This window comes from Mytilus trossulus, chromosome 5 (genome assembly GCF_036588685.1).
Source record: "Mytilus trossulus isolate FHL-02 chromosome 5, PNRI_Mtr1.1.1.hap1, whole genome shotgun sequence".
Taxonomy (NCBI): Eukaryota; Metazoa; Mollusca; class Bivalvia; order Mytilida; family Mytilidae; genus Mytilus; species Mytilus trossulus.
In genome coordinates, this window is record NC_086377.1 from 74,859,660 (window position 1) to 74,875,407 (window position 15,748).

The 15,748-nt window shown below is 33.8% G+C and overlaps 2 protein-coding genes across 2 annotated transcripts in view; both read right to left on the reverse strand.

Annotated features, from left to right (window-relative positions):
• Window positions 1-2,556: 2,556 nt before the first annotated feature.
• LOC134717467 (probable serine/threonine-protein kinase roco6) lies at window positions 2,557-4,508 on the reverse strand. Its single transcript, XM_063579996.1, has 2 exons — window positions 4,380-4,508; window positions 2,557-3,049 (listed from the first exon to the last, which is right to left on the reverse strand). Exons 1-2 carry the CDS (start codon window positions 4,500-4,502, stop codon window positions 2,579-2,581), a joined length of 594 nt encoding a protein of 197 aa, XP_063436066.1. The 5' UTR covers window positions 4,503-4,508; the 3' UTR covers window positions 2,557-2,578.
• A 908-nt stretch (window positions 4,509-5,416) lies between these two features.
• Window positions 5,417-15,748, reverse strand: part of LOC134718304 (ankyrin repeat and sterile alpha motif domain-containing protein 1B-like) — a 43,070-nt gene continuing 32,738 nt past the window's right edge. The window contains exons 9-10 of the mRNA XM_063580799.1: window positions 10,574-10,831; window positions 5,417-6,924 (exon numbers count right to left, since the gene is read on the reverse strand). Of these exons, the coding sequence (XP_063436869.1) occupies window positions 6,479-6,924; window positions 10,574-10,831 (704 nt within the window). The 3' untranslated portion in view covers window positions 5,417-6,478. The remainder of the gene's footprint in view (window positions 6,925-10,573; window positions 10,832-15,748) is intronic.

A 15,748-nucleotide genomic window follows, 5' to 3' on the forward strand; every position in this document is an offset into this window, starting at 1 on the left:
GAACAAGAATCATGCTTCTTTTTGGCCCTTTTTTGGCCCCTAATTCCTACATATTTTGGGCAATTAACCCCAAAATTAATCCCAACCTCCCCTTTGTTATTTGGTACATTGTGATATAATTTCTGAGAGATCCATGCAATTACACATACGTTATATAGATATAGGAAGATGTGGTGTGAGTGCCAATGAGACAACTCTCCATCCAAATAACAATTTAAAAATTAAACCATTATAGGTTAAAGTACGGCCTTCAACACGGAGCCTTGGCTCACACCGAACAACAAGCTATAAAGGGCCCCAAAATTACTAGTGTAAAACCATTCAAACGGGAAAACCAACGGTCTAATCTATATAAACAAAACGAGAAACGAGAAACACGTATATATTACATAAACAAACGACAACTACTGTACATCAGATTCCTGACTTAGGACAGGTGCAAACATTTGCAGCGGGATTATACGTTTTAATGGGCCCAAACCTTCTCCCTTTTTCTGAAACAATAGCATAACATCACAACATATAAAAACAGACGATAAAATATCAATTAGCAGACTTAACTCAATCAAAAAACGTATGATTACACAAAGAACGAATAAATTTTGAAACTAGAAAAAATGCTTGTTTTGACCCCTTTTTGGATCATAATTCCTAAACTTTGGCCCCATAACCTCTACAATGAATCCAAACCTTCTTCTTGTGGTTTTAAACATTGTGGTGTGATTTCAGAGCAGTTGACATACGTTTACACAAGTTATAATCCTGAAACTAGAAAAATGCTAATTCCTAATCACTTAGGACCATCATCCCCAAAATCAATCCCAACCTTACTTATGTGGTATTGAACCTTCTGAAAAAATTTCATGTAGATCTATTCACTTTAACTAGAGTTGTTATCCGGAAACGAATGTGTCTTCGGACGACGACGCAGACGATGCTGACGAAGACATCATACCATTATACGATCCCAAAAATTGGTTGCGGTCGTATAAAAAGAAGACACATAAGAACAACACAAGACTTTTTAATATTCAAGTTTATAAATGAAAACTCTGTCTCTGATCGGAAGACGGTTAGGTGAGCTTTAAATTATAAGTTATATTGTGGATTACGCAAATGTTTGAAGTTGGTCGGGTTTTGCGTACATTTCCTGTAGAACCAAAGTTTCGTTGTTTTCCGCTTAAAGTTGATGTGGTTACCTCAGTTTTAGTTTGTAACACGGATCTGTTTTCTCGCTATAGATCTATGACTTTCGAACAGCGGTATACTACTGTTGCCTTTATTTGACACATTTAAAAAAAACTAAGGATGTTCTTATCCCAGGCATAGATTACCTTAGTCATATTTGGCACAACTTTTTGGAATTTTGGATCCTTAATGCTCTTCAACTTTGTACTTGTTCGGCTTTATAAATATTTTGACATGAATGTCACTGATGAGTCTTCGGTAGACGAAACGCGCGTCTGGCGTACTCAATTATAATCCTGGAACTTTGATAACGAATTAGACAAAGTCGATCTTAAAAACTCAACTATCTTTACTGACACAAAAAAGTAAGATACAAAATGACAAGCGTTTAATTAACAAAACACATGCATTTCTTTGAAGAAAACAAAATCACGCGCGATTTTGTAAATGGAACTGATAGTAGATCAATACGTGGTACAGTCGCGCATATCAATTGGGAATGGACCCAATACTTTTTTTTTATCACAACGAATCCACAATGATACTGACATTAGCAACGAGTACACATCAAATGAATAAAAATAAAAATTACCAATAATTGGATTTCATCGTCTCACAAAGATATGCCCACTCAATGAAAATAATCTTAAAAAAATTGAAACATTACCTTTGGTTTCTCACCAGACCAATAGTCTTTATAGTTATGAGTTGTCGCATGTTCTTCGCAATAAAATTGTTTCCCATTATCTACTTGATCAAATTCATGGAATCCTGTGTCAAAAGAGAAACTGGTAGTCTCACACTTCCATTTTTTCTCGAAAGATACCGTTTTCAACTTGTATCGCGTGTTGATAATTCTGTTGATTTCTCTTTCGACAACTTTTAAAACAGCTTGGTTAACCTCTGTATCTACTTCGTCCCATTGCCATACTTGCAGCTGAATCATATGACTACTCTTTGCTAATACAAATTTTGCACAGCCAGTTCTGTCAATATTGAATACACAACAATCCTTGAAGAGGCCTATCTCGCCCTTTACCACTGCTAGAGGATATTCTCGTAGACAAGAGACAATCAGATTGCTGATTAGATACGGCGGTAAAAAACTAAAGACAAAACACAAACATGTAGATTTGTTAGCATTTGAAACGTTAAACAATACATCAATATCCTTAATTTTTAATGTTTGAAGCATGCATGGAACGTAAAAAAATCTATGCTCCCTTTGTACATTTCCACTTTCCGTCAATAGCAATGGATAGATGATAATGTCAAACTTTTCGATTACTTCCAGTATATGCTCTTTATGAATCCTCATGTCTTCTGATTGTTTCTTGAATATTTCTTCCAATAGCTTAGGATCCATCTTACCTGTTTGTTTGAAGTTGTTCTATTGTAAGTGTGGTAATTCCAGTTGAAACTGCTGGGCTGTAACAATGCATGTAAAGGCATTTGCTAACCATTGGGGATCAAGTATGATGTATGACGGAATGTCTTCAAAAAATATCATGTTACCAATTTCATGTTGATACCTGAGAAAGAGATGAAGCTCCTTGTCATCAGTTATCGGAAGTGGTATTTTCTCACCTAGTTCTTTTACTCTTTCAAAAGAAATTATTTGTTTTCCGATCGTTAGTTCAGAGTTGATGGCTTTTTCCATCTGAATAAATTTAACAGGGTATTCTCGATTCCAATTTGCGCTACTCTTTGCTGTGGCAAATATATTATTTCTCAATTTTCCAAAAGCATCTTCTTCATCCTCTGTGTTGGATATCAGGTGAATTGATCTGAGGTGACGCTTGGAATCTTTAAATATTTTATCAGTGTAGGATTCGAGACGTTTTCTGCATTGTTCTTCGTCCTTTTGCATAAACAGAAACAGTGATATTGTATTATTTCATTATCATTTAACTAAAACAGTCTTAGATACATGATTTCTTATGATGTTTTTGGCTGTCAGTAACTATTACTATTCTCATATCTGTACTTTTCTGTGATGTTTTTCTAGAGCAGATGTATAAAGACTCTGGCTTTCGTAAATTGTTATGATATAAGTTAGACGGTTAGTTTTTGGCATTGAATTGTTTCATATGTTTTCAATCGGGGTGTTTTTAAGCCGGTTATATGGTACAGGTTTTTCATCAGCATCTGTTAACCCAACCAGGGCCTTTGAGAATAATCCCCGTTTTTCAGAGGGTTCATGTTGCTCAGTTTTAATTTTCCTATGAAAACTGTGTTCTGTATATTGTTGGGTTTTTTAATGATAGTTTTTATTTTCTATATTCATAAAGAATCGAACACTGGGGCAAAAAATTGGTTACTATTTAAGAACGGAAGTTGACAAAATTAAGAATGAGTGATAAAACACTACTTATTGAAATTAGCAGACACCAACACATGCAAAGAGAAAAAAGTGTCTATAGTAATTGTAATAATCAAATTGATGGTGAACATTAATCCGTCTAGTGACTTGAATAATAATAATTTTGACAAATAAGGAAATGTTGATAAACCTGTCAATACCAAAGGAAACTATAATCGTGACATCCGTAAAAAATGTCTTTAAAATAAGGCAATGTTGGAGTAGAGACTAAAACTACTAATACAAAATTGATACATTTTTTTTTCATATTAAATGTCAATTTATTTGCAATATTATTGACTTGTAAAACACTGGTTTTCTTAATTTACTATGTGTCAATTAATAGGCATCATCTCATTCACACTTCACTCAAAAAATGTCCAAGAGAACAACTTTAAAAACAAAAACGACAATCAGCATTGACGAGCATGACCGTCAGGACAGAAAAAGATATACATTATTATCAATATGACAAAGGTACATATTCGTACAGTAAAATGAAATAGATATTATACAATCTAGACTGAAACCATTTCGATAGTTTCTATTTAAACTGCGCTCTAATGTAACATTGAATCAGCGATTCGTAAACAGCCCGTTAGATGTGTAAGACGTCTTGGCAAACTTGATCTAATCGTATCTTATAGATCCAATACATTGGTGAAGTATTTCCAATGTCCATAGTCTAAACTTAACTAGAATACCGTTTTTATACGAACACAAGTTAACATTACCTAAATATTTTCAAAGGCCCAAATTTAGTCGTCAAGTTTTTATAAACAGAGACTAAATTAAAATGTCTACTCCATTGTTACTTTGATATAAATACCTGAAATTTGTCCTTGTGTGTACCAATTGCAATAACTGGTGGATCTAGAAGGTTGTGAGCTCCTTCGAGCAATACAGCTTCAGTTTTGTCATTTATGCTTCCATAACAATGTATTGTATCCATCCAAAAATTGAATGTGCCTGTTATGAAAGACAAATTAATATTTAAATATTTTGGTGGATGACTGCACTTGAAATGTGTCTGAAGAATATAATTACTTCATTCAATAAAAAAAATATAATGATTTATCCTGCAGACCGTTACAATATTGCAAGTAAAAAATATAACTATCTAAATCAGTGTATAAAAAGAAGCGAAAGTTACACACGGGCGAATCAACATTCATCAGTCAAAAAGAAAGCGATAACGATCGGGCAAATAAAAAAAACCCCAAAAATAGACAAACAAAAGAAAGCGATAACGAATGGGCAGATAAAAAACTTTAAAGAATAGACAACAAAAGAAAGCGATAACGATCGGGCAAAAAAAAAAAAAAACCCAAAGAATAGACAAACAAAAGTATGCACACCATTATATAGAACACAATCGAGAGAACAAAATGAACCTTGTATAAATCAGGGTTGAATCGAGGTGCTCAAGAAGGGTACGCAGATCCTATATCACATTCTGCACCCGTCTTGTTGTTTGTGGTAAGTACAAATTTGGCAATGAGTCTCACTTGTACGTCATAGTCCACGTAAATTGTGGTAACTACAAATGGAACATGCCTATGGTAATCTGGTAATAAAGCCAATTTAATGATGGAGTCCATGAATTTTCCAGGTACAGAAATCAAAATGCTATACATTAATAAAACACATTGCGAGGCACAGCTTGATACGAGCGGAGAGGTCGAACCCTAAACAGTTTGGGCGAAAATCTAAAGATACGGTTACATTTAGCATAATAAAGAACCCACCGTGTTCTAGCCTTTGAATTAAATCCCATTGAATAGAAATGAACAATTGATACATTTGTATTAGAACAGTTTTTTTTTTGTTCCGTTTTTCATAATAGTTCAGACCATTGCCCCAAAAATCAATCCCAACCTTCATGTTTGTATATGAAACCTTGTGGTAACATTTCATCAAGATCCAATCACTAATATGTAAGCTATTGTTTGGAAATCAAATGTCTTCGGACAACGCAAGATATTTGCGGTCGTATAACAAAGGATGTTTGTATGAGATAAGAAGAAGACACCATTTGGGGTGATATCTTTTTAAGCAAGATATAAAATAGGTTAGATACAAGTATATTACACGATTTTACGTGTAAAAGAGAGGGGAAAGATATAAAAGGAACATTTATAATCATAAGACGAAAATAAACTGACAAAGACATGACAAAGAACGCCAAAGACTAAAACGACAATCAAAAATATTCAAAACACAACGTAGAGAACTTAATACTGAGCAACAGAAAACCCAACCAAAAACCGGGGGTGATTTCATACACTCACGGAAGATTCTACTCTCCATGTGCACACGTCGTGTTGTTCGTGTATTTAAAAACCTGGTGATAAGTATAATTCGGTATGCAAAAAGTGGCAGGATTGTAGTTAAGACTTTTGGAACATATCCGCCATCATCTATAAAACAGATATTCAATGACGTTAAACCAACTATTGATGGCGTCTGTAAATTTTTAGAAGGGATAATTTCAACTGCACCTCTTTGACTCTTGGTTTGATAGCTTTTGTGTGAGCAGCAACCTTCTTATAAGGACATCATGATAGGAAATACAAGTCCTAGAATATTGTATCAATTTGGAGATATATACTTCATGGGAAGACACTGCTAGAATGTTGCTACATAGAAAATGAAAGAACAATTGGAAAGCTAAGTCATCTCTTTTGTCACAAACTTTTGTTTTCATCCGATCCTCATTGTCAATTTCTAAATGCAAGTGAAGATAGCAAATGGCTATATTAAATGAAACACGAAAATTAGTGTCGTTTAGAGCAAATAATAAAAATCATTTAACAAAAAAGCCACGTATTAAAATGTGCTGTCTTAAATGTTTAGTTTCATTGTTTTTATATGAACTGAACATCAAGAATAATTCGTATCTAGGTTTAATATAATTATATCTTGACTTTACAAACCGTAGGATACTGTGTCATCTATGTCATGTAAATTTGCTACGACAAGAAAAATTGCTTCTGAATTCAAAAACGTTTGATGTGTGTTGTAATACTCAATGTCACCAGCAAAATCCCACACTGTTAAATTTGCATAGTCGTCTTCGTCTTGTAAGTCTACAGCAGATCCGATTATACTTAACAGCTCATCCTTTGCCAGTTTAGACAACGGCGATTCTGTAATCTCCGGATAAGCAAACTGATAATTCATTTTGGGTTGAGATTCTTCGTCATGTTCAATATTTTTTGTGAATTTGCCCTTATTATCATCCGTTGATATCTGATCTGATGAAGATATCTCCAATATGTCATGCTTTGGTTTTTCTTTATTTTGATGCAACTCTTTGACAATTGACTGCAATATTCTATTGTTGATACTTGCTTCTTTCACTAATCCTGTATCTACAAAAAAAATATTAAAACGTGTTCATAGTATAGAAGAAATCTATGGAAGTTATGATTAAACTTCACCGATTTCAGATGGTATACAATAAAGAAACAATAAAGAATCTAAACTAATAAACAATAATATGTTAAGGCAACAGGTCATTATCAAGAAAAAAGTAAATTAACAAAATTACCGAACTCTAAGGAAAATTCAAAACGGAAAGTCCATATTCAAATGCAAAATCAAAGCTCAAACACATTAAACGAATAAGGGTATCTGCATTTAAAAAATATAGATATCAATAAAATTTTATTTTCATATAAAAACTTTACAGTCACAACTATCGCAGTAATTGAAATAATAAAATTACAGTAGAAATAAAGTATTTGCTAAAGGATTAAATTGCCAAAGGGTTTATACAACACTCAATTCAAACAACCATCTGATTAGACATCCATCTGATTACACATCCATCTGATTAGACATGCATCTGATTAGACATCTATCTGATTAGACATCCATCTGATTAGACATCCATCTGATTAGACATCTGATTAGACATCCATCTGATTAAACATCCATCTAATAAGACATCCATCTGATTACACATCCATCTGATTAGACATCCATCTGATTAGACATTCATCTGATTAGACATCCATCTGATTAGACATCCATCTGATTAGACATCCATCTGATTAGACATCTGATTAGACATCCATCTGAATAGACATCCATCTGATTACACATCCATCTGATTAGACATGCATCTGATTAGACATCTATCTGATTAGACATCCATCTGATTAGACATCCATCTGATTAGACATCTGATTAGACATCCATCTGATTAAACATCCATCTAATAAGACATCCATCTGATTACACATCCATCTGATTAGACATCCATCTGATTAGACATTCATCTGATTAGACATCCATCTGATTAGACATCCATCTGATTAGACATCCATCTGATTAGACATCTGATTAGACATCCATCTGATTAGACATCTGATTAGACATCCATCTGATTAGTCATCCATCTGATTAGACATCCATCTGATTAGACATCCATCTGAATAGACATCCATCTGATTAAACATCTGATTAGACATCCATCTGATTAGACATCTGATTAGACATCCATCTGATTAGACATCCATCTGATTAGACATCCATCTGATTAGACATTCATCTGATTAGACATCCATCTGATTAGACATCCATCTGATTAGACATCCATCTGATTAGACATCTGATTAGACATCCATCTGAATAGACATCCATCTGATTAAACATCTGATTAGACATCCATCTAATAAGACATCCATCTGATTACACATCCATCTGATAAGACATCCATCTGATTAGACATCCATCTGATTAGACATCCATCTGAATAGACATCCATCTGATTAAACATCTGATTAGACATCCATCTGATTAGACATCTGATTAGACATCCATCTGATTAGACATCCATCTGATTAGACATCCATCTGATTAGACATTCATCTGATTAGACATCCATCTGATTAAACATCCATCTAATAAGACATCCATCTGATTACACATCCATCTGATAAGACATCCATCTGATTAGACATCCATCTGATTACACATCCATCTGATTAGACATCCAACTGATTAGACATCCATCTGATAAGACATCCATCTGATTAGACATCCATCTGATTAGACATCCATCTGATTAGACATCCATCTGATTAGACATCTGATTAGACATCCATCTGAATAGACATCCATCTGATTAAACATCTGATTAGACATCCATCTGATTAGACATCTGATTAGACATCCATCTGATTAGTCATCCATCTGATTAGACATCCATCTGATTAGACATCCATCTGAATAGACATCCATCTGATTAAACATCTGATTAGACATCCATCTGATTAGACATCTGATTAGACATCCATCTGATTAGACATCCATCTGATTAGACATTCATCTGATTAGACATCCATCTGATTAAACATCCATCTAATAAGACATCCATCTGATTACACATCCATCTGATAAGACATCCATCTGATTAGACATCCATCTGATTAGACATCCATCTGAATAGACATCCATCTGATTAAACATCTGATTAGACATCTGATTAGACATCCATCTGATTAGACATCCATCGGATTAGACATCCATCGGATTACACATCCATCTGATTAGACATCCATCGGATTAGACATCCATCTGATTAGACATCCATCTGATTAAACATCCATCTGATTAGACATCCATCGGACATTTAATAAGATGTTGAAGATCATATAAACATGAAATGCAGGCACTAAAAATCTATTGAAAAAAATCCTTATTACACAGCTTTTTAAGTCTCAAGTATAAAAGAGTACTCTAGAAAACAGTATAATTATAAAAGAAAACAAACATTTTTACATATAATAAAACGGATGTGAGGATAAGTTTACATAAGCATAGTCATTTTTGCAAATAAAAATATTTTGCGATAATGTAGTAGAGATCTTTAGTCTGTATTTTCCAACATGCCAATCTTTAATTCCATTAATTAAATATTGAATATTCATATTAGGTCTGAAACATACGGTTCATACTAGGGTCTAGCAAATAGTTATCAAAAGTACCAGGATTATAATTTTATACGCCAGACGCGCGTTTCGTCTACATAAGACTCATCAGTGACGCTCAGATCAAAATAGTTAAAAAGCCAAACAAATACAAAGTTGAAGAGCATTGAGGACCCACAATTCCCAAAAGTTGTACCAACTACGGCTAAGGTAATCTACTCCTGAGGTAAGAAAATCCTTAGTTTTTCAAAAAATTCAAAAGTTTTGTAAACAGAAAATTTATAAAAATGACCATATAATTGATATTCATGTCAACACCGAAGTGCTGACTACTGGGCTGGTGATACCCTCGGGGACGAAACGTCCACCAGCAGTGGCATCGACCCAGTGGTGTAAATAGTTATCAAAAGTACCAGGATTATAATTTTATACGCCAGACGCGCGTTTCGTTTACATAAGACTCATCAGTGACGCTCAGATCAAAAAGCCAAACAAATACAAAGTTGAAGAGCATCAAGGACCCAAAATTCCCAAAAGTTGTGCCAAATACGGCTAAGGTAATCTACTCCTGGGGTAAGAAAATCCTTAGTTTTTCAAAAAATTCAAAAGTTTTGTAAACAGAAAATTTTTAAAAATGACCATATAATTGATATTCATGTCAACACTGAAGTGCTGACTACTGGGCTGGTGAAACCCTCGAGGACGAAACGTCCACCAGCAGTGGCATCGACCCAGTGGTGTAAATAGTTATCAAAAGTACCAGGATTATAATTTTATACGCCAGATGCGCGTTTCGTCTACATAAGATTCAGCAGTGACGCTCAGATCAAAATAGTTAAAAAGCCAAACAAATACAAAGTTGAAGAGCATTAAGGACCCAAAATTCCCAAAAGTTGTGCCAAATACGAAAATGTGTTTCCAAGAATTGAAAAAAAAAATAAAAAAAAGTAAATACATAAAAACAGCATACACAGAACTTGAAAAAACCTTGAAAATTATGTTTACTATGTTTTAGTTTTTCTATGATAACTTTGCAATGAATAAAACATGTAAAACGAGAGTGAGAAAAAAATCGCATATTTACCTAACACTTTATTCCATTCACAGTTACTTAGATTTATTCGACATCTCCGCCGATGAATTTCTATACCATTTGTGCTTTTTACGCTTTGTAACTCCTCCCCAAACAATCTTCGTACTAAGGAAGTCTTTCCAACAGATTTCTTTCCAACAATTATTAAATTTATATCCCGTCTTCGTTCTGAACCTGATTCAAGGGCGTTCAGATAAATGTCAATCGACTCATGATCCATATTTTTTATTTGTTCTGGTATTTTGCTGTCTGAAATGTAAATAAATAAATGTTGATTCTAAAACGTCATTAGGAAGAGGTAATACTCGTCTACTGATTTATACATATTAGGTCTGAGACATACGGCTCATACTAGGGCCTTCTCAATCGATTTACTTGACCATACGCTTATATACTCATACGGTCCAACCATACGCGTATGGTCGGACCGTACGAGTATATGTATACGGTCCAGACCGTACGCGTGCGGTCCAAATACTCATATGGTCTGGAACAGTTATAAACCTTGTTTTTTTTATATTTCATAGATTTCTATTCACTAATACTGAAGTTATTGTCAGGAAACCAAACGTTTCGGACGACAAGAACGTGATACCAATATACGACCACAATTCATGATTGTGCTAGCTTTTTATTGTTTTATATATTTTATGGAAAATACTGTTAGATGAGGCCTGCGAAAATAAATTTATAAGGAGATTATGTGTGATTGCCAATGAGAGTAGAGACATCTTACAAATAGCATGAATAGAGTCATGGGGGATTGAATTCATACGCATTTTACTAAAGTGTCACAAAATAATTGCAGGAAAAAAACAACAACAAAAAATCAAAATAATTGTGTATTAAGTAGAATTAGTTAAAAGGGCAGTAATCCAGTTTCAGATTTTTTGTGTTGGTTATATTGTATACAGCTGAATGTACTATTTACAAATACTTCTTATATGTCAAAAGAAAACAAAATAGCTGTACCTAATATTGTGATTTATATTGAAATTGATAAAGACAGCAAAATCAATAATGAGCTATTCCAATAACAATCTCTCTTGGGGGAAAAGGGTGTGCTTCTTAAATTAAGACCTCCATTGTGCCCCATAGACACATCAAACACTCGCCAAAATATAAGACTGAACCCCTGTGGGGATCACAAGTCAAATGATAAAAGTTGTAAATATTCTACACAATAAGACCAAACAATGATAGTAGGAGTTAGTTTTTAAATATAATTGAAAAACTAAACTGATACAAATCAATAAATCTTTTAAATGTGCATGAATAAATTACAAAATGTGATAGTTGTAATAAATTGTTATGCCAGCCTACAATAGTAGAGGGGCTTCATGTTTAATGATCCATGCTTTTGTTTGTTTATCTTTTCATCTGTTCTGCTTCAGGTTCAAGTTTTGGTTAAAGTTTTAGGTCAGGATAATTGTTAATGAAGATAATGACCAATCAACTTATTCAAAGAGCTGAAAGCTCTGAGGAAAAATGATGCCACTGCCTCTAATATTAGGATATTTTTTTATGGAAGTCTTGATTTTCACATACCGTAATAAGTTTAACATTGCACCATATCTCGTAAGCATATAATTGATATTCGTATATGTGTGTGTGAAATGAAGTTGACAACTGACGTTTTTTTTTAATACAAATGAACAGGTTAAGAGTCAAGACTACCCGAATGATCTACAGTATCCAATGACACCTGGCTGGGTTTTTTTGTACAAATAAATAGGTCAAGACTAACTGAATGATCTACAGTAACCAATGACTACTGGCTGTTTTTTGTACAAATAAATATGTCAATAATACTGGATTGATCTACAATATCCAATGATAACTAGATGTTCTTTTGTACTAATAAATAGGTCAAGACTATTTAAATGATCTACACTATCCAATGACTACTGGCTGTTCTTTTGTACATACTCAATAAAGACTACCTGAATTATCTAAAGTATTCTAAGTTTTGTGTATTTTTTTTCTTGCGATTACATTTTTCTAAATCAAGAATACAGACTACTAGTATCTTTCAAACCAAATGATTATGAAGAGCCTGTTGTAACAATAAGGCTTTTATACCCCACTAGTCCTATAACATATGACTTCGCATTCTTAATCAATTTTAAACGTTTTTTGAATGCGAAGTGTGACACATTGATAGTAATTTTTTTTATCAGAACAGTAAATAGAAATAGTTTTTGAAATAATGCTCCCGAGGTCATATGTTATAGGACTAACTAGATACCATTGAGATGGGAGCCATCTCTGTGGGCCCCGCTGTCAATAACGTGGGGTAAATAAGTTGAATGGATACTCTTATATGAAGCATTATTTGAAGTTATTACATAGTCTCATGTGTGGTTTTATTCTTAGATTTTAAGTTAAAACTGATAAATATTCTCAAATTACTTTCATAGTATAATAGTGATATGACTGCATGCTGTGAACTCATTGTTGACTACTCTAAGGTGACTTCTGGATATATGGATTGATGTTTGAACAATATGTTTAAAGGTGCTGCACAATTGATATTTGTCACATATTTTTAGAATTATGCCTTCAATATATTATGACCCTCCAAAAAAGAATGCTAATTAAATGTTAAAAAAATTTGATGAGGGGCTGCAACTTTTTGAAAAATATATGATTTTAATTTAAGAAAAATATAACACAAAGAAGCAAATTATTTCTATCAGGAAAATTTTGTAATAAAATTTATACAAAATTGTTTACAATTGTAAATCAGCAAAAATTTGGAAATGATCACTGTAAGGAGATCCTGCAAGCATCTGTTGAGAAACAATGACACCAGAATTGATTCACAAATGGTCAATATTCAAACCGACAGACAGACGGTCAAGTATAAAGTATGAAATATTAGCGGTTCTCGAGCGGTAGAGCGGACACAATTTGTTAAGAACAATGAACGGATGGACAGACCAACGGACTGACCTTTGACCTAGGATAAAATTGATGTGTCAAAGAGGATGCATACATTATGACACATTCTCTGGTGTTGGTTAATATATATGTTAAGTTGAAAATAAAGTACGAAATAATAACAACTGTCCTCTCAAAATATAGTGTGGATCAAATTTGTTAGCGATGGACAGACCAACAGACAGACAGACCTTTGACCTAGGAAGTTGTACATACATCATGACACACCCTCTGGTGTTGGTAAAAATGGAAGTCAAGTATAATATTTGAAATCATAACGGTTCTCAAGATATAGAGCAGACACGATCTTCACCACAGGACACGAGGTTGTCAACTGAAACCAAAGTTTTTGACCTTTACCTTTGACCTAAGAAGTTGTACATACATCATGACACACCCTCTGGTGTTGGTTAATAAACATGTTAAGTATTAAGTATAAAATCATAACGGTTATCTAGATATGGAGCGGACACGATCTTCACCACAGGACACGGGGTTGTCAACTGAAACCAAAGTTTTTGACCATGACCTTTGACCTAGGAAGTTGGTTCTCTAGATATGGAGCGGACACAAAGTTAAAGTGTTACGGACGGACGGACGGACAGACTGATCACTATGGGGCGACCCGCCTAAAAGGCGGGGCCCTAATTTTACCCACATAACATTAAATAAGTTACTAGTGACATAGTTATTTATGTTACTTGAAGCAATTCTATTTCTGTAGATTTACACAATAGCATAATATTGTTATACTTGTTTTATTTCACCTTGAAGATTAGACAAATAGGGATACTCCATTGATTTTTTTATTTCATGTCAGTCAGGTCCCTTTATATGAAACTTGAAACCACTTCTCTGCCATATTGATATTTTATAACTCTGCCCATGACCCATATAATTTGATATTCATTCTTTAACCATTTATCATAGTAAGCTAGTTTTGTTTTTATTTTACACTTAACCACAATCTTTCATGTAAAATGTCTATCTCCATTTAAGTGTATGCCATTGAACCATCATGGTATTAAACACAATTCCAAGTAATTATGCTGTTATAGCGGGTCACCATATATTCAACTTGGGTGGTATTCCAGTTATTGAAATTTGTGTCAGATTGGATAATGAACTAGACCTTTAGGAAATGATCTCATAATATAATATGGAGCCATAGTATGAGACCCTAATTACCCGGTAACCAAAAAAAACAACATGTCAAACGGCAAAATTTATCACTAGAGATTACAAGTTAAGAGTGGATGGAAAAGTCTCCAAAATGCTTGCCAAACTGGAACTACAACAAGTTCTCCAGACAAGGACGAACAAGGCGTTGAAGCCAAAGTTAGTATTTATGTAAAAAGAAGTTGAGGGGCTGATTTACGCTATTCAACCAGACGAATTTCTGAAAAAAGCATGTCTGAAGAGAACTATAACTGCCGAGAAATTCAAAGAATACCATGCAACAATTATTGTGGAAGCAAGTAAAGAATAACTGTAACTGTGAGTGTATTGACATTCCACCAAGTAAAACAATACAGTAAAACAGTACAATATTCAAACTCGTCCTTTGTAAGACAGTGATCGCGCCGATATGTTAATGTGTTGATGTGTTGATATGTCATGTGCATATTTATGATTCTGTTAAAATGTTCATCTCTCAGTGTGTCAATATGCCAATGTGTCGCTGTGTGAGTCTGTTAATTTGTCGATATGTCAACTTGTTGATGTTAGAGGCTGTTAATGTGTTGATTTGTCAGCGTGTCAATATGTTAATGTATGAGTTGGTTAATATGTTTGTGGTTCTATCTGTCAAGAGTGTCTCTATGTCTATGTGTTGATGTATGATCCTGTTTATGTGTTGATCGGTCAGTGTGATGAGGTAAAGTCTGTTGATGTATGATCCTGTTTATGTGTTGATCGGTCAGTGTGATGAGGTAAAGTCTGTTGATGTGTTGATTTGTCAGTTTGTCAGTATGTCCATGTGTTGATATATGAGTCTGTTAATGTCCTGAAATGTCAGTGAGTGAATATGTCTATATATTGATGTATGAACCTGTTTATGTGTTGATCTGTCAGTGTGATGATGTAGAAGTATGTTAATGTGTTGATTTGTCAGTTAGTTGGTATGTCCGTGTGTTGATATATGAATTTGTTATGTGCTTACATGTCAGTGTGTCAATATGTATATGTGTTGATGTATGAGCCTGTTTATGTATTGATAGGACA

Excerpts from the sequence above, each read along its gene's own strand:
- LOC134717467 (XM_063579996.1), bottom strand. The coding sequence starts at position 4,502 with ATGGATACAATACATTGTTATGGAAGCATAAATGACAAAACTGAAGCT. Across the intron at positions 3,050-4,379 it reads CACACAAGGACAAATTTCAG|GACGAAGAACAATGCAGAAA; the intron begins GTATTTATATCA and ends TTTATGCAAAAG.